The following is a 22,054-nucleotide window of genomic DNA, read 5'->3' on the forward strand; positions in this document are numbered from 1 at the left end:
ATGCCTGGGCTAAGTTCTGGGTATGCCTAATCTCATCTGATCTTTACAACAACCTTAGGCGGTAGCTACTATAATTATCATTCTCATATTACAGATGGGGAAACTGAGGCTGAGAGAGGTTATGCAATTTGCCCAAGGGTCAAACTCAAGAAGCGACAGAGCCACCAAGACCCGATAGTGTCTGACTCCAGGGACCAAGTTATTCTCTGCTGGACCACCTTTTACTCTGATTAGAAAGTATTTCAAATCGATCTCTTCCATTTTCTTCTGAGTTTTTTGGTAGCTACTGGCTACTAATCTTGATTCAAAATATTCTGATAAACCGAATCCATTACTAGGAGGCATGACTGTGGCAGAGGAAAACCAGGGATGCTGAGATGGGAACCTGGGGTGATCTGGAACTCGCTCACCTGTGCAGATACAGCATCTGAGCTTCAGGTACCTCATCTGAGGGGCCTGAGGTGCATTTATGCTGACTGAGGAACAGAAGACCAATCTCACCCATCATTCACTAAGAACATCAGGTATTAGATTTTATTCTCATTTTAAATGCCACAGAGAAGGAGAAGGAAGTAAGGACTGCTCTGGCCAGGTGAGGTAACTACTGTGCTGCTTAGCAAGGGAGAGTGTGGACGCCCAAACTGACAGGTGGGTGAGAAGCCAAAAGGCCACGAAGTTCAAGGGTGACTACTCCGGGATGCTGGGCGCAGTCAGTCCCTCATGGAACCTCACCGGAAGCCTGACAGATCTGAGCTGGAAGAGCCGGCCACCTGCCCTGGCCTCCGCGAGCAAGGCCTTTGGAATCTAGCCCCTGCCTACCTGGCCAAGTTGTTTGCTTGCCTCTTCCCTACTCCCACACCTTAAGCTGAGCCACGCTCAACTCTGTGTGTTCCCCAGTGGGCCCAGTGTCCTCTCTGTCCTGTGCTTATGCTGCATACCCCACCTTCGGGAGGCCCCCTTCTCTCTCTGTGTGGCTCATTGTTGGTTTGCTCAGCCTCCGGCTCAGCGCAGATGACGGCGTCCCTTGGACATATCTGTGTTGCCTTTTCTCCACCCCCCACCGGGATGCGGGCTCCTCCTGTGGGGGTCTCATGGCATCTCTCTACTGTTACCTGAATTCTAAGCTGTCCCCCAAGACGCCCACACCCCAACATACACGCCCCGGGTGCAGCCGGGACCTGGGAGTATGATGGAATATCGCTCTGTGATGACGTGTGTGACACACTGGAGCATTCTCCGCTGGCCCTGCAGAAGCAAGCCGCCATGCCCTGAGAGGAGCACATGGCGAGGCCTGAGGGTGCCCCCCAGGAGCTTGGAAGGACCCCAGCCAAAGGGACCGCAGTCTTATAAGTGAATCCTGCCAAAACCTGAAAGAGCTTCGTAGTGGACCCCGAGTCCCACATGAGATCACCTTAATTTCGGTCCCGAGCCCCTGCTAACACACCCAGACCCCTGACCCACAGAAACGGCAAGACAGTGTGTTTTTTAAGTCGCTAAATCTGTGCTAATTTGTTACACAACAGGAAAATGAATCCACTGCCTGAGGCCTGACGACACTACACACAAAGACAGGAATGAGTAAGGTCTTGTACATATTCCCAGCCCCTCGAGCACCTGGTACATTTAGTAAGAGATGCTTCAGTAAGACCTGCTGAGTGATCGCATGAAACGGAGGCCGTGAGAAGGGAAAGACCTTGCTTGAGAGCACACAGTAGGTCAAGGTCAGAGCTGGTGCCACATCCTCTGTGCTTCGTCCTTTCCCCTTTGTCATTCTGTCTTTCCCCGCTACCTGTTACGGTCAGCAATATCTGTGTCTGTGCACAGGGGTCCTGCAGGCTGGTGGATCTCTAGGCAACTACTAGCCCGTGAAGCTAATCAATTCCTCGAACCGTCATGTGCTAACACATGGTGGGACTCGAAGCAAGGGATCTGCTTCTACGAGTCCCGCCCCACGTGACTCATTCCCAGATGCTTCCAGATGCAAAGTTCCACTCACCCCCCAGTAACTCCAGACTTTATGCAAACCTTTCATGTCTGCGTGCTTGTTCAATCGTCCGTCCTTCCTTCCTTCCTTCCTTCCTTCCTTCCTTCCTTCCTTCCTTCCTTCCTTCCTTTCCTTCCTTCCTTCCTATCTTTCCTTCCTTCTTTCCAATCTTTCCTTCCTTCCTTCATGACTAATAACAACTGACATTTACTGAACACTTAGTAATTGTGCCAGGTACTGTTCTCAGCATTTTGTAGGCAGTGAGTAATTTAATTCTCAAAATGACCCCATGGAATCGCATCTGTACGCTGACCAGACCCATCTGAGCTGGCTCAGAGACAGAATGAACCGATTAAACTCCTTTCCTGACTGTGGGAGCCGAGGGGGTTTGACGTGAAGGGAGCCGGGGCAAAGGCGGCTTTTATGTGCCACCTGTCAACCGAAGAGGAAACCAACCGATCAGCTGAGGTGGGAGAGGGGCACATAGGACAGCCAGGCACAGAGAAGCGAGGCCCTGAGAGAATGACCGTGGGGCTTGGAATCCATTCACCTCTTGGCGGCCAGGGAGATGTTTTCAAAACCGTAAGTTAGATCAAACAACTCTGTCTAAATTTCTTCAACAACTTCTCATGATGTTTAGAATAAAGTCCAAGTATTTCATGAGTTTCTAATGTTTTATCATCTTGATCTCAGCTACCTTCCTCTTGATCTCCTGCTACACTGCAGCCCCACCGGCCTTCTACCAGGTTTTTGAGTGTGCAAGCCCCTCCCCGCCACAGGGCCTTTGCACCTGCTACTTCATCTGCCTGGAAAACTCTTTCTCAGCAACTCACACACCTGACTCCTCTTCTCGCCTTAGGTCTCTGCAGAAACGTCCCCTCCTTAGAAAGGCTTCCCTTGGATCACACGAGCTAAAGAAGGTCCCACTTGACGTGATTACCTCTCCTGGTCCCTCAAAGCACTTACCACAATTATCATTTTACTTGACTGTCTATTGCTGTTTATACACTAGCCTCACGTTCTCAACCCTGGCTGCACATTGCAAACTCAAAACAATGCAAGGTCTTCCCCCCCACAAAGATTCCTACCTACCTGGGCTGCAGTGGAGCCTGGATGTGAATATGTTTTAAAAGCTCTCCAGGTGATTCAATGTGGCCCCAGCCAAGGTCAAGAACCAGTGCATTAGACTGCGAGCCGAATAAGAGCAAGGGTCATGTCAGTACCACCTGATACAAGCTCAGTGGATGTTTGTTGCATCAATACACGCAGAAGGAACGAAACGGCAGTAGCTTTTCAGTGGCAGCTCTGGCTCCAGCCTCTGTTTCCCTATAACGCACCCCCTTTCCTCGAGGTAATCTGAGGGGAGCTCCATTTCCTAGAAGCAATCCTTCTCTCCATCCTCAAAATCACCCCCACCACCAAAATACAAGGGCCCTTGGTTTTCAGTGCTGGGATGCCGGCGAGACACTGGCCCTATAAGTAGCCTGTGAGGACATCTCTCCCGCCTCCACTTGATCAGGGGATGCGCGGCCGTGAGGGGACTGCACGCAGGGCGGGACCCGTCTGCCGTACCTGTCCATGGAGAGCTGGGCGACCAGGGTGACATCCGTGTTGTCCGAAGCAGGCTCGTACTCATAGTGCAGGAAGTACAGGTGGGTCCGGTGGACGGTGAAACGCTCCCGCCGGAACTCGTAACACAGGTCGTCCTCGTCCAGCTCGGAGAGCTGCTTCTGCAGCTGAAACACAGGAGAGGAGGCCTGGGAACGGAGGGAAGGCCCGGTGGGGCCCAGGGGCCTGCCCCCCGCGCCCTGAGTTTATCGCCACTGGACGCTGCTGGCGGTCAAACACAGAAGGGCAGCCTCGCTGTTTTCATTTTCCTCTGCAGTTTTCAATCGAATTTCAAAAAGGTGACAACAAAGGGCAGCTCTGGCACGATTTCTCAAGCTGCGAGCGTTTATCGCTCCAGTTCGCCCCCTTCCCGACAGGCCTCCCCTTGGACATGTGACTTCCGGTGCCGCCTACTAAAGGGGCGGGGCCTACCTGCCCGACGCGTCAGTCTGACCTGGACTTGTGACTGGCTTTGGCTGATGGAATGGCGGGGAAGCTGCCGATACCCCAATCTTTCCGCCAGGTCTCAAGAGGGAGGGCACGTTTGCTGCCCCTCCCCCCAGTGCCGTGACGAAATGCCTCGGCTAGCCACCAGAGGGGCGAGAGACGCCCAGAGCACGGCACAGTCTCCCTGCTGCCCCAGACAGGGGAACCAGCCCAGCCAAGATCAGCAGAGCTGCCTCGATAAGCACCACTGAGGCTTTATGGATCTGGAGCATCAGATAACGGATAGGGGTATCACTGGCATTTTGCGCGAGGTGCTTTTTCATTACGTGAGCCTGTCCCACATATCAGGGGATGGGTAGCCTCTTGGGCCCCAGCCCACTGAATGCCTGTAGCATTTTCCAGACAGCCAGGTTCCACTCCAAATGCACTCCCATGTCTCCAAATGCTGCTTAGGGAATCACTGAGATCCAGCGATCTAGGAGACATTCTCAGCTATGGAAAACTTTTAAGTGTTAAAAAAGATGTGATCAGGGGATACTCTAGCTTTTCAAGTTCCCTTCGATGTCCTTGCCTATTTAAAGACTGCCACGATGCCAACAGTATAAGGCCAAGAAACTGGAATTCTAATTCCGCCTGACATCCCCTGAGCCAGGTGACCCCTCTGCCCTGCGGGGTTAAACCCAGAAGCTTGCAGACGATCGTGCTCTCTCTGACCCACTGCTCCCCACGTGCTGTGTATTGGCACCAGTGACGTCCTCTGTGTTCCCCAGGCCTGCCTTTCCCGCCACACCTCCACGACCGCACATATTCTTCCCCTTCTGCCATGCCTTTCCTCGCCCCGCTCACTCTTCCCCACCTGGAGCCCTGCTACATACCTTTCAAGAGTCAGCGTGGACGGCACCTCCACTGTGGGCCCTTTACCGGCCCTGCGCTCCAAGAGCACTTAAGCTGAGATTCCATTGAAGCACTGGTTAGCTTGGACTGAAATTACTTAAGGGCAACTTCCCTGGTGAGGCCGCGACACTCCCCCACGGCCTCCGGCACCGTGCCTTGTGCAGGACAGGTGCTCGATATTCCTGCGTTATGTGCATGAGAAGCACCTGCTGCACACAGGAGACAGTGCTCACTGTGACGCTAAGGCCCGGCCTCCTAACTTCCCTTCTGCGTCCTTAATGGTATGCAGAGAAGGTGACCATCCTTGAACCATTATCTGTTCCAATATTTGCAGTTCAAGGGACTGTGATGACGAAAAAGGTTTGGGACAGCGAACAAGCATGTGCCAGGCTCCGAGCACGGTGCCGGGTACACATGATCCCGTTTCCTTAGAGCTTCCTGTGGGGCACGTGTAGCCTCATTTTTCAGTTGAGAAAGCAGCTTCGAGATCTCAAGGTCACTTAGGGAGGTCAAACCTGGGTCTGTGCCCCTCCGGGAAAGATGCTCATTCAACAGAGGCCGAGGTTACTGGGTCTACCTACTCCTGCCGGTATGATCTTGGGTGAGTTATGTAACCCTTCGGGGCTTCAATTTCCACAGCTATAAAACGGGGGATAATAACGGTAACGACGACCGTGACTACCTGCGGATTGTGGGAAGATTGCAGAAACTCTGCATGTAAAGAGTGCAGTGTTTGAAGCGAGGTAAAGACCCGGCAGACACTATTATCATGGTGGATATTATTACAATTGGGAGAGGGAGACACACTTGGGCCCTGAAGACACCTAGGTGGGTGCTTTCTGTCCTCAAACATCACCTGAAAGAGATGGCATGGCGAGGGTCTGGAGGGCAGGGAAGGCGGGGCTGGCTGAGCCCGGCGGCCCACCTGCTTCGTGAGGGGCGGAAACAGTTCCCACGTCTTTCTCCTGGAGGAATCCAAACTCGCCTGGAAACCAAAATGCCTCCTTGGAAGACACCTGACTCGCTCGTGCCCACTCTCCCTTTCTCACCCACACTGCAGAACAGAAGCAATGCCTCCCCTTTAGGGAATGAACATCTGCAGAGTTCTCTGCAGAAGCAAGGCTGTTTGGGGTGTGTCTGTGCGTGCTCTGTGTAGTGCTTTTAATGTGTTGACAGCAGTGCATGGCTTCCAGTTCAATGAAGAGGCCCGGGGACGTGTGAAGATGTGTGTGGGTGTGTGTGGGTGTGTGCGAACATGTGTGTGGCCAGGCACATGTGCGTGGAGAAAAGGGTCCGTCTTTGATGAGGCTTCAAAGAAGTTTATTTATCATGTGGGAAAGAAAATGAGTGACCAGAACATATGATCAGAGATATGCATGTGTGTGTGTGTGGTGGGGGGGGTTCTCTTCCCCTCTGTGCATACACAGGCACATACCCTTGAGTTAGGGGTAGAATGACATTCCAAGGTACAGGGCTCCAAGAGCCATTTCCTGAAAAGCATGCACATAGTGGACTCCTAAAGGCAGGAGCTATATCCCATTCATCTCCGAATCCCCTGACCCCAGGACATCTAGAGCACCTTGTACATTCAACGAGCCTGCCTGTAACAGACGTACTCATAGTTACCGGATGATAAGAAAGGGAATAGAGACCAATTAAAGTGCTATTGGCACATAAAGTAGGGCCTGCCCTAGCGGGAAGGGTCTACCAGCTCTCCTGGGGGATAAGCAGCCTGCTTCTATGAGCTTCGTGTCCATGATGTGGTTCGGTAGCATCCGCATTCCCGTGGCCACCTCAGTGCTTAAGGTGTAGGGTTCAGGGACCATTGTTGCCTACCAACCACATTCAGTACTGTGGAAAGGACATCAGGGATGAGGTCAGACATACGGTGTCAGCATCTATGAGACTCCGGACCAAGCGGAAGCCTTCCGTGAGCGTTAATTATCATCAACGTGGTGGACTGCGTCTTTGCTCAGCTAATATGGACTAAGCACGTGACAGATGTTTTCAGGTGCACTGCTTTATTAATTCGGTCCTTTGGCATACACCTGTGTTCTACCAAAGAGGAAACTGAGGCTTAGAAGCATTCAGTACCCTGCCAGTTACACAGCTAGAGAGAAGCGGTCTGGATTAAGAAGCCAGGATTTGGACCTCAAACCACTGACCTTTTTACAACACAATTACTTCTCTCCCTGGGGATGGATGTGAGGATCAAATGAGCTGGTGGAAGATATAATGCTCCAAGAACAAAGAGGACCATAAAAATGTGTATGCGGGTCTGGTCCCAATACAGCAAACAGACAGACAGACAAGCAAAAACCCACAAAGAGAAGAGACCAAGGGGAACACATTACGGTATTAAAGCTTTCCTCTGAGCTGTGGATTTTATTAACTTCTGCTTTTCTGTATTTAACTAATTCCGTGCAATTTTCTGAAATGGCAGAATGCATGGAAAAGTGCTTTGTAAACTGTAGAGTGCTACGCAAACCCTAGCAATGTTATTATGATCAGACTACGCGCCTTTTCAAATTCGAATCTAGGACTGAGTTTTGCCCACCGCATGGCTGATGCTATCTCAAGCGGAAGACTCTGAGTACCAGGGTACTAGTAATTTCTCCAGGGAGACACTGAGTTGGAGGGACAGCTCTCATTAACAGGACGCGAATGCTACTGCACTCCACACTTTGGCCACGGGGAAGCAGGTGACTCCTGACAAGCAAGTCACAGAAACAAAAGATAGATTTCTCCCGAGATAAAGTGCATTTCTAAATTGCTTCTTTGGGCAGCCAGCTGAGGCGAAGGGAGATTTGGACTCCAGGGAAAATGGTCCTTTAAGCAGTTTGCATTTATTTCTTCTCATCCTTAAGGATGGTGGCCTAGATTGCCCTCTGAGCTGCGAGAGATGATGGCTGAGGATTCGGAGGGCTTGGAAGTGTGTCCTGGGTTCTGGCCTAATGGACGTCTATTCAAAGTCAGGAAAAACTGGAGAAAGAGAGAGAGAGATTATGGGGAAAACTAGAAACTGGGATCTGATCCCTCTGACATTCATTTTCTGTGTGACCTTGAGCAAGTCTTTTCTGCCAACTATAGCAAGACAAGGCATTTGGGCTTCATAAAACAACATTCACGGATCACACGCTCACTAGGCCAGGTGGCTTCTCTTCATCAGCACATTTGCTGGTAGCTGTGCAGGCCCGCTCTCGTTTAAGACTCAGACCAACTCTCTGGGTGAGGGATTATGATCAGTCCTGTGTTAAAGATGAAGATATTCATTACCTGAAGGTTTAGTCACTTGTTCAAGGTCACACAATGAGTGAACCGAGCAGCCGAGACAGTTCCTCCAGGTGGAGGTCCTCTGAGTTCTTGTACATAATCAAGTCACTATGACACCGTGCCAACCTCTGGGGCTGTTTCTAGTTCTAATGCCAGATGGTTCTATGACTCTAGAGCACTGAAGGCATGTGCTCCCCTTGGTGGCAGAGACCTGTGCTCACCAACACTCATAGTCTCCTCTCTTCCTGGGGACACGGCCAGGCTGTGTTACCAGCCTTCTGCAGTTTAGGGTAAATGTGTGGCTCAGCTCAGCTCTGCTCAGCAGACTGAGGGCAGAGTCTAGCTGCTACAGGTGCCACACTTGAGGTTATCTCATGCAGAGTCAAGTAAAAGATTCTGGTACAGGAGTCCAAGGCTCCATGGAGGGAAGAGGCACGCGATGGAAGGGACCTGGGACCCTGGAGAAAAGCTACCTGCCCATGAGGAACACCCTTCTGGACTCTGAGTCATACACTTCTAGCATGCTGGGACCACTTCAGAGCAGCTTGCGTTACCGTAACTAACACACCCACTTGAACGAGACAGTGAGTGATGGAGACGGAGGACAGTGGACCGAGTAAGGATGCTCTCTGAAGCCACCCGTTTCTCCTTGTGATGTTTCCCCTTCTAGTGCCTTAGAACAACAGGTAGAAGAAACATCTGGTGGATAAACTAACACTCAAGAATGTTGCTCTACATGTCCAACTTCCTTTCACCTTTCAATGGCCTCCACATCCATTACTTCACCTGTTTGAGACGGGTAGGGCTACCGTTACCCTCAGCTGACGGGTAAGGAAACTGGGGTACCAGGGATCGGCTCAGGGAAGCTGGGGCTTTTAACTCACATCTCCTGAAACCCACCTCAGGGCTCTCTCCTGTGGTTTCCATGAAGCAGTTAAGTTTTATTAAAGCACACAGAGAAAGATTATAAGCTTCCTACTTGCCTGCTGTGTATATTAATCAACAAAGTTCCAGGAACCCAAAACATTTTTACCAAGGAAACCCAACCATGGGCCACTTTTATTCTTTTGTGGAATTTTAGAAGAAGCCTGGGTTTAGGTCTGTTCAGCAAAGGTTCAGCTCTGTCCAGCTCGGACCTAGGCTCTGAGGAAATAAGGAAGAAAAAGGCCTGGTTGCCTTCCTGGGTATCAGTATTAAATTGTACCTTGCATGTAATTCATAGGCCTTTATTTTATGTCAAGGCCTGTGCTAAGAATGAGGAATGAACCCCAATACTTAAATTCTTCACAATTGAAATTATTCACAGTCTGAGTAGGGGAACAAAGAAGCACGTGAACAATTATAATACTGAGTCATCCTAATACAAACGAACTTAATCTTGGAGGGCATGTGCTCTGTGCCACACTGATCTCAACTCCTGATCTGTCGTATGAGTCCTCATGAAGTCTATCAGGTAGGACTAACTATGATTCCCATTTCACAGATGGGAAAACTGAGGCACAGAGAGTTTAAGTAAATGGCCTGAAATCCCATATTCAGTATTCCTAAGATTTTACACGAAGCAGTCTTACTCCAGGGCCGTCCTCTTGCACATTGCACAAGGAGACAGAGCGCTGGGCACGTTAGGTTAGATTACAACCAGAATCTCGCGGCGTGAAAGAGGGAAGTGTGTAAGTCGGAGCTGGACAGGGACAAAGCAGGTCACAGTGGCCTGCGGTGCACACTTCACCGAGCATCCTGACCCTGTGGCTCTCCTTTTTTGTCCCCTCTCCTGGCCTCCCAGGCAAAGGAACACTTTGATCTTTTAGGCTCTGGAGTTTAACATGCTGGTGGAAGACACTGGAGGCCGGCCTTGGGTGGCAGCCCATCTTAGGGCTCTGGGCACTGTCCACTCTGGGCTCTGCTGCCCACCGTGTGATTAAAGAGCTGGTGACATGCGGCTCACACGTGAGAGCAATAACACATTCTGGTTTTTCTCTGGGGGTTTCTCTGGCATACAGCTGTTTCCACAGAGCCATCTGTTCCCTGGCATTGCCGTGCACGCTGGTGCTGTAAAGTGTTTGCAGAATCTGTTTATATGTGTCTTATTTTTAACTTCTAATTGAGCCATGGTGATGCTACTGGCTTTTCTTCTCGGTGGGCTCAGTGGCAGGGGAAGGGGCCTCACAGGCGGCCCACCACCCTTGCAGCAGGAGGGAGCTGGGCTTGGAAGCCATCCTCCCGGAGGTGAGGCAGGACCTCAGAGCAGCCGGAAGGGACGGTGTCCAGGACAAGCTTTCTGGCCAGCGCTGGTAACGATTACGGCTACGGCTGGCAGCATTCTGCGTACCTTAACCCCTCGACCCTCAAGATAGCCTGGCCTGCGGTTATTAATGACCATTCGATAGGTGAGAAAACTGAGGCTCGTGGAAGGCGAAGGTTATCTCCAAGGTCATAGATCTAGTCCAGGTTTTCTGATCTCAAGTTCAAGAAACTGTCTAGCCCACTACAAATGCTTCAAGCAAAGGATGCGTAATAATAGTTCATTTGTTCGACAAGATTTGAGGAGCACACGCCAGGTGCCAGGCAGTCAATATTTGAGGCATAAAGATATATTGATGAATAAAACAGATAAAAATCCATGTGGTCGCAGAGCTTTCACTCTAATGGGGGGAGGCATGATGGACAAAACAAAGACGTCAAGAAAATATTGACGGGTGATAAGTGCTCCGGAGTGAAACGAAGCCCTGGGAGACAGGGCGCGCTGGGGGAGGGGGCGGGTGTCACAGTTTTAGATCTGGGAGTGTTTTCAATGCTTGTCGAGAGACCGCCCAGCTGTGGGTCAAGCTTGATACCAGTTACAGTGCTGCTGCCAAACTGTTCTGTGATTTCAATCCTCTGAGTCTCCACGTCCTCCTCTATAAAACAGAGTAAATAACGACCACCTTGCAGGGCTCGTGAAAGAGTAAGAATGATTACACAAGTGAAAAACAACTGGGAGACCCGCTGAAGGACTTGGAGTAGTGTCCTGTTCATTTTAAATAGAGAGCTAGATCCGCTTAGGAAGCACGGCCTTGGTTTGTCACTTTAGAGTCAGGTAGACCTGCAGTCAAATCGTGGCCCAATCACTTCAGAGGCGTGTGGCTGTGGGCAAGCAACTCCTCTCCTCTGAGCCTGGTTCTCCTTATCTGTGAGATGTGACTCCAATGCCCGCCTCCCTCTCCAATTGTCAAAGGCTGAAGAAGCAGACGAGGGCCTTGGCACGGCACGGGGAGCCGTCCCGGTGCAGGGGAGGGGGTCATATCCGCTGGCTGCAGCATCTCCTTTATTATCGCCTGGAGTTTGGTACTGGCTCCCTGCAGAGCTGTCTGGGGAAGGATACTGGGGCTGGGACAGAGCCTGGGGGTGGGGGGCGGGGAGGGAAGAGTGGGGCCATCGATTAGTGATGTCTGCTGTGGACACAGGATAAGGAAGCTCTAAATTGACGGACACTGTCTATTGACTTACAATTCCATATATAAATGTGAAAACTCTTGATGTCTTTTTTTTTGGATGTTGGCTGTGTTTCATAACTTAGCCTCTAACACGACAGTGGAGAATTCTTTTCCCATTGGTCGTCCTGACTGCGATACCATCGTTTTTTCCTCCTCTGGCTGCCCGCGGAAGGATGAACAGGGAGGTGAGTGCCGAAAGGGTTGTTCTGAAGCAGACGAACTGAAGGTGACAGCTGTCAGAAAGGAATCTGCAGAATAAGCAGCGAATCGTCTGAGGCCATTTCCTGCCAGGATAAACAGCACTTTCCCTCCTCTGGCCAATTCCCGGCCCCTTCAGCCTACTCAGTGCAACCACAGTCATCGAAAACTGTAAACTGAGTGCTGTATACTAAAGGAAGGGCGTGTACTTTAGCACGCTTCCCATCCAAATTGGTTAAAATGTATGTATTTTAAGCGCTTTGCATTTAAAAAGGTGAGCTTCCTTTTTCTAGAAGATTCCTTTAGGTGGAGGAAGGCTTTCTTGATGATAAAGCATCACTCTGTAAATGCAATGCTCAAGAAGAGTTGCATGTTTCTGAATAATACACTGTACGGAAATGTGCTACATACGCTGCTAGGCTGTCAGGGACACCAGGAGGTGTCCTTATTGTGCTCCAGAGGACAGGACTTCGATTAATGGATTCCTTACAGAAGAGAAGATTTCAGCTCAACATAGGGGAAGAATGGCTCACCACCTGGGGCTTTCCAACACTGGAGTAAGCCGCTGGAGGTGGTGAGCTCCTTGTCTTTGGGAGGATTCCAGCAGAAGCCAGATGCAAGCCTGTTAGGGATGCTGTAGAAGGATTTTTGCATGGATTAGAAGGCAGAGGATATCTGTGATTATCCAACTGTGCTCTGTGGTGTCCCAGGGTTTCCTGGATGTGCTTCGCGGGCTGGATTACTGAGGGGAAGGGAGAGAAATGCTAAGGTGTACAATTCTAGCCTCCATCGCTATTTCAACTAATAACGACTAATGCCTACTGAATGCTTATTGCATCACACGAATTAACTTTCTGGTTGTGGGGAGAGATGCCTGGACACACCATGGCACAGGAGTGGCCGTGTCCCCTTAGCTGCTGTCATTCTACCACATCGTTGGAACCTGATCTCTTCCTAACCAAACTCTAAAAGGAGGCCTGCTCTCGCGTCTTAGCTCCTCACTGAAGAGATGAATCCCTCGACTTCCTGAATTTATGGATGCTTTTGGCAGCAAGGCCAAGCAGGCGAACTCTCCTTCCCACCGGCAGTCTCCCGATCGGTGGAAGACCCTGCTGGGACTGCGCGACCCAGAGCAAACGCACACAGCGCTCACGTCCTTTAGAGACAGGGTTCCAAGTGACTCTGTGGGTTCCTCTCTGCCAGGCCTTCTTAGAAGAAAGGTTGATAAAACCTGAAACCCGTCTGTGGAACACACAGATAGTCACCAGATGGGTTGGACACTGTGGTGTGTGAAAAAACGCATCCCAATGAACACGGTGATGCTGGTGCCAAGTCCTTCTTTTTTGGTGACTTAACATAAAGTATCCGGGAAGCACTAGGACAAAGGCATCGCTGTCCCCATTTATCAGATAGTGAACCTGAGGCTCGGAGCAGTCACGCGACTCCTCCGAGGTCATGTGACTATTAAATGCGTGATCCGAGAGCACTCACGGTGAAAAAACTAAACAGTGTAAAAAGGAACTCTGCAGCCCTTTCGGTCCTCACACTGCCTTCGCTTTTATGCGAACACGTCACGCTTTCAGCTCACCTCAGGCCTCCCCCGCTTGTGCTGCTCCCTCCCTCCTTATTCATTCTTCCACTCTCGCCCCCTCCAGGAAGTCTTCCCGGATGCACCTTCTTTCTCCGCGGATGTGCTATGTCCTCGCGTGCTCTCCGAGCTCCACTGCCATCCAGGGACTTATCGCAGCGGAGGGCAGCGCCCTGCTTGCCTGCCTCCCTCACTAGACCAGCACTGGGAGACAGGGGCTTGAATCTGCAATGCTCCCTCTGGATCACTGGCCCTGAGGACGGCGACGGTTTGAATGACTAAGTGTCCGAGCCCTGAGACTTAGTGCCGTTGGAGAATGTGCCCACCTGGGATCTGCAGCCCGATGAGGAGGTTCCTGCCTTCATTGGCTGGAGACGGTCACCATCTGTGCGGTGGTCACAGTGCTCGGTGACCTCCTCCCACTGAGCTGGGAGCACCTGGCTTTGGGCCGGATCCATGATCTTGCCTTTCCTTCTGGTTGTGTTTGTAGGTAACAAAGGTGGTGCTGCCTACGAGACGGGTTCCGGGGTGCGGTGCTGCTGACCCCCGCCTTCCCAGCCCCTGCTGCCGCAGCCCGGCTCGGCCAGAGGAACTTGGCTGGAGCAGAGCGCGGGGACCCTGCCGTCTTGGTTTATGGGGGCCGCCTGCACCTGCTCTGCTGTTCTTAGTGCCCACAAAACAACCGGTCTGTTCTCTCTGTCCCCATGGCTGCTGCCCCAGGTCACAGCCCCACTGTTATCTTTTTTTTTTGGCTGGGATGCTGGCAATAGCCTCTAAGTGGCCTCCCTGCCTCCAGTCTTGTCCCTTTCATCCTATTCTCTACACAGAGGGGTTTTCCTCAGATGTCAGTCCGACCAGGATGAAAGCCCTTTGGTGGAGTCTCAACTCTGAGCATGGCCGAGGTCCTCCGGGTCAGCTCCGTTCTCGGTCCCTGTCCCTAGGTGCCTCCTCTCTCGTACACAAACTACCAGCACGTTCCTTCTGAACTCTCTACTTCCTCATCTGCTCTGCCCTCACCTGGCACATCGTTTTTCTCTCTCATTCAATTCATTTGACAAATATTTATTACGTGATTATTACGTGCTTGCTTCTATAATGAGGAAGGGGACCCCAGAAGTGAACGGTACAGGCAAAGCCTCTAGTCTAATGGTCTTATATTCTGGTCTTATATTTGGGGGGGGGGGGGAGTCAAAAAACAACTTATGTGAGCCAAATAACTGTAAATAGTGTGTGTGCCCTGATGAAAAGAAAATAGGGCTCTTCTCAGAGAGTGATGAAGGGTTACCTGAGGCTGAGGAGGGTCAGGGAAGGTTTCTGAAGATGCCACAGGTTAGATGTTTAGTTTGAACACCTGGGGGCGGGGTGGTGCAGGCAGCAGGAAGCAAGCGCATACACCTGGGAGGTAGGGGTGGGGGGTATGTGGTGGGGGGCGGGGAGTGGGAGCGAGCCTGGGATGTAGAGGGAAGAGAAAAGCCCAGATGTGGCTTCTGCAGTGTCAAGGACCAGAGTGGTTAAGACAGCGGAGGAGAAGGCTCACAGAGGGCCGCTCTCTTGTCATTCACGGTCCTCCCTGTACCTGGACAGACTAGTACTCTCTTGGGATTCTCGTAACACTTCTTACTCAGCAAGCAATTTACCTATAGGGACTGGGTCAGCCTCTAATTTCAACCCCAGTGCCTCGCACCAAGCCTGGGAGATGGCCGGCATTCACACGTGCTTACTCAGCAGATACATATAGTCCCAGATTTGAGAAGGACCATGGAGGACTGCTCGCCTGCCTCCAATCCTGACCCAACAACTCACCAGAGCCTGGTGGTAGGAAAAGCTGGTGAGTCATTTATAAAGGGGGTCCCCCACTCCACAGGACACTGTCAGTGCACCAGGGGAACCCCTGATACAATGATTAACTGATGGCTTCATCTTGCTAGTTTTTTTTTTTTTATTTGAGCCTCTTCCATGGAGGGGGGGGGGAAGAAGCAGTAGAGCAGTTTTTACTTAGCATTTGGGGAAAAAGTGGCCAATGGGCACTTGAAGGTTGATGATAATGACAAATACTGTTGAGTAAAAAGTAAAGAAAAAAAACCCCAAAAGAACACAGTGTTTGTGGAAATCTCTAAGTGCTTCCCGGAGTCTGAGACAGAATTCAAGTGTTTACTGGTTTTCTTTCCTCTCCTGCCAGAGGTACGAAAGGCCAGACACTGAGAAGGGCATCCGGGGTGACGTGGAGAAAAAGGCCAGAGCTGGAGGTGACTCCGCTGTGACGCGGGGGCTAGAAGACCGAGCGGGGGTGGCCTTGCGACCGGCCATCCTGATAAAGGGCAAGGTGAGTGCTGCCTCCAGACTTCTACAGACGCCCTCCCCGGCGACCCGGAGCCTAAAAGGTTTCCCATGACATCCAAGATTAGAAACAATAGCGCTAATAGTAACAAAACAAGATTCCGACTCTTTAGCCTGGCTCACGACTTCCTTCCAACCTGACTCCTGCCTACCTGCTGCTCGACTTCTCCCACTGCCCTGCTCCCCACGAGCCCCGGGACACACAGGCCACCCCCCTTCGCTGCCTGCCGTGCCCCAGGGCCTTCGTACCAGCCACTTTCCCCACTAGGAAGTACTTCCTTTGCTCTTCTCCTTTTTCTCCCCAACTTTATTGAGGTATGTGATAGAAAAAAAATTATATGTAGTTAATAGACACTATACAGTGAGTTTGGCCATATGTACATGCTCACGATACCGTCACCGCGACGGAGGCAAAAAAAACATATCCATCGCCTCCGAAAGGGTCTCGTGTCTTTTTTAAGTGCACGACTCTCTATTAACTACAGTCGCTGTACAGCGCAGAAGATCTCTAGAACTTACTCATCTTGTATAACTCATTTTACGCCACGTTACAACGACTCTCTACACCCCGCTGCCCATTCCCCTGGTAACCACCACACACTATCATCTACTCTGTGTTTTGCTGTTTTTTTGATGCCTCCTATTGGAGGGGTCGTGCAGTATTTGCCATTCTGCGACTGACTTATTTCGCTTTGTATAGTGTCTTCCAGGTCCATCCACGTTGTCACCATGGTAAAGCTTCCTCCTTTCTAAAGGCTGAATAATATTCCGCTGTGTATATACCCCATTTTCTTGATCCATTCATCTGTCAATGGACCCTTAGGATGTTTCCCTGTCCTGGCTACTGTGAATAATGCCGCAGTGAACACGGAGTTGCAGGTGCCGCTCCGAGATCCTGATTTCACTTCCTCTGGATATAAAGCCGGAACTAGGACTGCTGGCTCATATAGCAGTGCGACTTTTAATCTTTTGAGGAACTGCCACACTGTTTTCCACAGCGGCTTCACCATTTTACATTCTCCTGACAATGTACAAGGTTCCAATTTCTCCACATCCTTGTCAACTCTTGTTATCTGTTTTTTGTTTGTTTGTTTGTTTTGATAACAGCCATCCCAATAGGCTTGAGGTGATATCTAATTGTGGCCTTGATTTTATTTCCCTGACTCCTTCCTCTTTCAAGGTTGGCTCTTTCTTGCATTCAATGCCCAGATTAAATATCACCTCCTCAGAGAAGTCCTCCCTGACCACCCCCCCAACCAGCTGCTCACTAATATGTCACTATGTAGCATCAGCCACTGGTTGATAATTTTTCCTGATAGTTTGTGTAGTTATTAATTGTATCTCCCCATTAAAGCTGGGGCCATTATCCTTTTTTGCTGATAAATACTCAATGCTTACAATAAGATCCTCTGTAAATGTTTGTTGACTGACTAAATGAACCAGTTACTTCTGTGTCTAATACTAAAGGTCAAGGAAAGGGCAGGAAGCAACTATATATCAAGCATCTAACATAAGGCAGACGCTGAGCTAGGTGGGTGCTTTACGTGCAATTTCTCATTCGTTTCGAAGCATTCATTCCTACAACAGATTTACCGCCTCACTTGACAGTTGAGGAAACTGAAGCACAGAGAGGCTGAGTAACTTGCCTGAGGGCACACAGGTGGTAACTGGAAGGGATCGAAGCGAAACCCAGGTCAGCCCGACCCCACAGGCCCTGCTTTTTCTGCTGTGAGGTGCTGCTTCCCCAAACCCTGCTTCTCGGAACTTCAAATCACTCTCCACTTTGCTCCTGGCTTGCTGTGTGATCGTGAGCAAACCTGCTTAACCTCGCTGTGCCTCAATTTCTTCAACTCTAACTGGGGAAAAGAGAGAGTCTCAATGAGCATCGGATGAGATATGGCATATAAAAAAATTATGAATAGTGAAAACATAGAAACATATAGATGTTACCTATGACTGTGACCATTTACCTAACACTCTTCACCCAAGCTAACCCTAAAGGAGCTGTGAAGATCTCCGGTGCCACCCCATGCACTGTCCACGCTGAATCTTGGGGTGCCATAGCGCACGCAGACCTCAGAGCTTCCTGGCTGCGCCGAGCCCCTTTATCCATTGTTTCACTACCGTTCTCATTCATTCTGATTCCTCTGCTTGGAAATTCACTTCTGACTTCACCAAACCTAGGCCCAGCGCCCCCCTCTGCATCCTCCGAGATGGGCACGGAAGCGATGTGCGCATGCGCCATCTCCCCCGCCCGACAGCGGACCCGGAGCCCGGCACCAAGCCTGGCGCGCCGGAGGGGACGCTGCCCCGAGGGCCACTTACGTTTTCACTGTTGACGTCGGCTTCACTGGGGCAGCCGAACAGCTCCCGCCTCAGGAGGTTCCCGTCGTACTCCAGGAAGGTCAGGTAGAGGTTGCGGAAGAACTCCACGTGCTTGTTCTTCACCCGCAGCTTCTTGGGGGAGTTCCAGTGAATGACCTGGCGGGCGAGAAGGGCGCGGTCAGGCAGCGAGGACCTCGCGCCGGGAGGAAGCCACGGCGGGGCTCTGGCCTAAGCGTTATGCGTGGGCCCCCATTCATTCATTCACTCATTCACACTCATTCATTCATTCATTCATTCAACATTCGTGGTGGAGCTGGTTAAGAGCAAGGGGGCCGAGGCCAGGGTGCCCGGGGTTCAGATCCTGGCTCCTCTTCTCTAGGTGATCATTTAATCTTGGGTGGGTTACTTAATCGCTCTGTGCCTCAGTCTCCTCATCTGAGAAACGGGAATAGGGACAGCTCCCGCCTGTGCCAGCTTTCCTGTCTCAGCTCCAAACCTGCTTGGTGACCCTGAAGCTGGAACTCGGTGAACCCTATTTCTGCTCTGCCGGCTGCTTCGTTGAGACGCCGCCGATAGGGGCCAGGAGGGGGAGACCGAGTCTGGAGGAGGAAGAAGGACCTCGCTCCTTCCTGCGGCTTTCCGTTTCTGCGAGCATCGCCCCGCCTCCTTCCCTCACACCGGCAGGGGCACTTCCTCCCTCGAGCAGGAGTTAAATCCATTTTTGCAGTTTTCCCAACTCTGGGGAGCAGAGTCATCATTCTGCCATCCCTGCCTGGTGCGGCTGCCCCCGGAACCGCCCGCTGACCCCGCCCCAGGTCTCGGTTCCAGCCCCGAGTTATATAGTAACAGCCACCTCTTCCACCTGCTCTTTCTGCTCCCGGTGTGGTAACTGTTTTTTGCCATTTTCTATTTTTTTTTTTTTTTAGTTACCGAGTGAACACCTCATGTCTAATGATCATATTTAAAGATTAAATTATCTATTCACATAATTGGTATGGTTTCCACGTCCAGCCAGGACTGATGGCCGCACTGTCTGATAGAGCTGCTGTGAAAATCAACGAGTTAATACACGTAAAGCACCTAAGTAGTACCTGGCATAGGGGGAGCGCTCAATAAATGCTGGCCCCGACTATTAAGCGCCTGCAGTGTACTGGGAGATGACCAAGAGGTCCCTGTTGGCAGTGCCTGCCCTGAGCCCAGTCATGGCCTGCTGGCGAGATACGACCTCACACACGTACGAGAATGCAATACTGGAGGGAGGGCCATGAAGAAATGGTAGGCCTCAGATGCTTAGCATCGCAGAAGGAGAGGCCTGCGCAGGGCCTCGAAGGATGCCTGGGTGCTCCCTGGGGAGATAGGACCTGGGGCAGAGGGCATGGTGGTGACACAGTCCGGGCAGAGGGAAGGTCCACGGAACAGTGCGGCTCATCTGGACGACGAGGAGTCACGAGTTGCCACCGGAGCTCGGGGGGCACGTGCGGAGTGCGTCGGGGGTGTGACTGCAGAGGTGAGTGGGGGAGATCCTGGCTCCGTGGGGACTCCGTTCACACCTCAGACTGCATCGTGCATCGACAGGGATTTTTAAGTAGGGGGCAGTTACTGACTCTGGGTTTTAGGAAGATTACTCTGATCACACGGAGGAGATGCGAGAGGGAGGGCCACAGGCAGAGCCTGGGGAGGCAGCTGTCATGCCCAGCGGGCGCCGCTCGGCCCCTGGGCTGGGAGCTCGTCTGTCGGTGCAATACTTCTCCATCAGCTGTACATTCATTACCTTCCTTCAGTCCTCACACCGACCCTAACAAGGGGTGCGACCGTAAAGAATAAACCAGGGAGAAGTAGCTTGCCCAGGACCACGAAGCCGGTAAACGCTGGAGCTGGGAGTTGAACACAAGTCCGAACAAATATGATTCAAAAGCCCATGGTGTTCCCTCCGCACTGTGGGGAGGAACGGAAGCCAGGTTTTAAACACTTCTCTTTTCCCGCTTTGTCACATTACAGAGGAAACAAAATCACTCCCGCCTTTCCCTCTCTATCCCCGGTGCCCTCGCTCGCGCCCCCCAGGGTGGCGAGACTGAGGACAGGAACTGGGCACAGAGCTCAGTCGCATCCCAGCTCCCGCCTTCGGCCACAGTCTGTCTGGGAGAGCCTGCGGCGGGACCCAGGGCCTGCCATCTCCGGAGAGGTCTGGGAGGCCCGTCTCCCTCTGCCCTCTCCCTCGGGGTCCCATGGCTGTACGGCAGCGACGGCCCTCGAAGCTGGCTGGGTACATGCTGCTCTGTAAGCCCTAGTCCCTGTCTCACGGTACTGTGAAGAGCAGGAAACCTGTTTGGCCCAAACCACAGCCCTGCCCTCCCGCACCCGGCAGCCGTACAGCAGCGCAGAACAACCAGGGACGTCGGACCAGCCCAGGTTAGAATCCTGGCTTTGCTCTTCACCGGCCGCGTGTGTCCTGGGCCAACTCATTCCTTAGTGCTGCGGTTTCCTCGCGTGCAAGGTGGGAATCAGTTACCCCGACTTCACGAAGTAGATTAGGCAAACGCCTAGCACAGTGCCTGCCTGTGAGATGCTCGTGTTCTGTCCTCCCTCCCGCTCCTACCAGCATGAAGGCCAGCGAGGCAGTAAGGAATGAAGTGGGCCTTCAGCCCCCAGGAGAGAGCAGAAAGGGCCGGCTCATCCTCCCTGGCAGGGCGCCGCTTGGTGGTGCTTGCATTTCAGGGCAGGGTGAGCACGAAATAGTTAGTTCTCTTCCTGTGCCTTTTGAAGGATGCGAGAGGGAAGGAGAGGGAAGACTCCCCCCTAAGAACACACCCACCCCGGGCACGAGAAGGTCCTTGGGCCATGCATTAAAATAATTGCACGCGAGCTGGCATCACTCACACACAGTGGGGATTGCGTCTGTGCTGTGGACGATTTCAGCGCTTGCCAAGCGCTGAGCCAGCAGGAAGGCTGATGGATGTGCATCTCAGTCAGGACACTTGGGCTTCTTAAACAGGGAGGAGCTTGAACTTAGTGAAAACAAGGGCGGGCCCGTGGGTCAACAATCTTAACTTATTGTGCACAAATCTGCCAGGCACTTTGGAGACACAGTGCCGTTAATTCCTCCAAATAAGCCCATTTGAATCCCATTGTCCATTTTCTAGAACTAGTACTCGACTTGCCGGTATCTCACAGCTGGAAGTTGCAGAGCAGAGACACCCAGCCAGCCCTAAACCGGAAACGCCAGGTCCCTAACCAGTACTGAGCACTGTGTCAGTGGGCCGAGCACGTCACAGATGAGAAGTGTGAGGTGTACAGAGGAGAGGCGGCTTGCCCACGATCACATGGCGAGCGTGGACCAGGTCGGAGCTAGGACGAGGACTTCAGTCTCCCCATGTCCTCTTGCAATGCAGGCCCTGCCTCATCTCATCAGACCTCACGCTGTTCTGTTTGCCCAGGGAGGTGGGTTGGGGTATCACCTACAGACAAACACTGGTGGGACAGAAAAAGCAGCAGAGGTTAAAGGAAAGGATGGGGAGGAAATGTATGTGTAGGGGGGTCACTGGCAGGCCAAGGGGGTTATGGAAAACTCTTTGTAACCCGGCTGTCCTGTGATAGGTAAGCCCACTTAGAGTCTATTAGTGTGTATTTAGATTTACCTTTTTAATCTTAGTTTTTAATCATCAAACACAGGATACTCCATTCCCCTATGCTAGTCCCTAGAGAAGTAAATAGCAGCGATTGTTTATCTAATTCCTGCTGCATGCTAGGTATTAGGCTGGGGCTGTTATTGTTACATGTGTATTTTCACATTCAATCCTTAAAACGACCTGGTATGGTTGTTTCTGTTACTATTCGCATTTCATAGATGATAATCCTGAGGCTCAGTTAGTAACTGGCCAATCCTAATACAAAATCAGGTCTGTTTTGCCTCCAAATCTTTATCTTTGT

The 22,054-nt window shown here is 51.5% G+C and overlaps 1 protein-coding gene across 7 annotated transcripts in view; it reads right to left on the reverse strand.

Moving 5' to 3' along the window:
* The window catches only part of LARGE1 (LARGE xylosyl- and glucuronyltransferase 1), a 477,871-nt gene that overhangs the window by 29,292 nt on the left and 426,525 nt on the right, over positions 1-22,054 (reverse strand). For all 7 annotated transcript variants that reach the window (XM_016161642.2, XM_036236072.1, XM_016161640.2 and 4 more), the window contains 2 exons: positions 18,128-18,283; positions 3,557-3,720 (listed from right to left, as the gene is read on the reverse strand). In XM_016161642.2, coding sequence (XP_016017128.1) covers positions 3,557-3,720; positions 18,128-18,283 — 320 coding nt within the window. The remainder of the gene's footprint in view (positions 1-3,556; positions 3,721-18,127; positions 18,284-22,054) is intronic.

This window comes from Rousettus aegyptiacus, unplaced genomic scaffold (assembly GCF_014176215.1).
Source record: "Rousettus aegyptiacus isolate mRouAeg1 unplaced genomic scaffold, mRouAeg1.p scaffold_m13_p_2, whole genome shotgun sequence".
In the NCBI taxonomy this organism is placed as follows: Eukaryota; Metazoa; Chordata; class Mammalia; order Chiroptera; family Pteropodidae; genus Rousettus; species Rousettus aegyptiacus.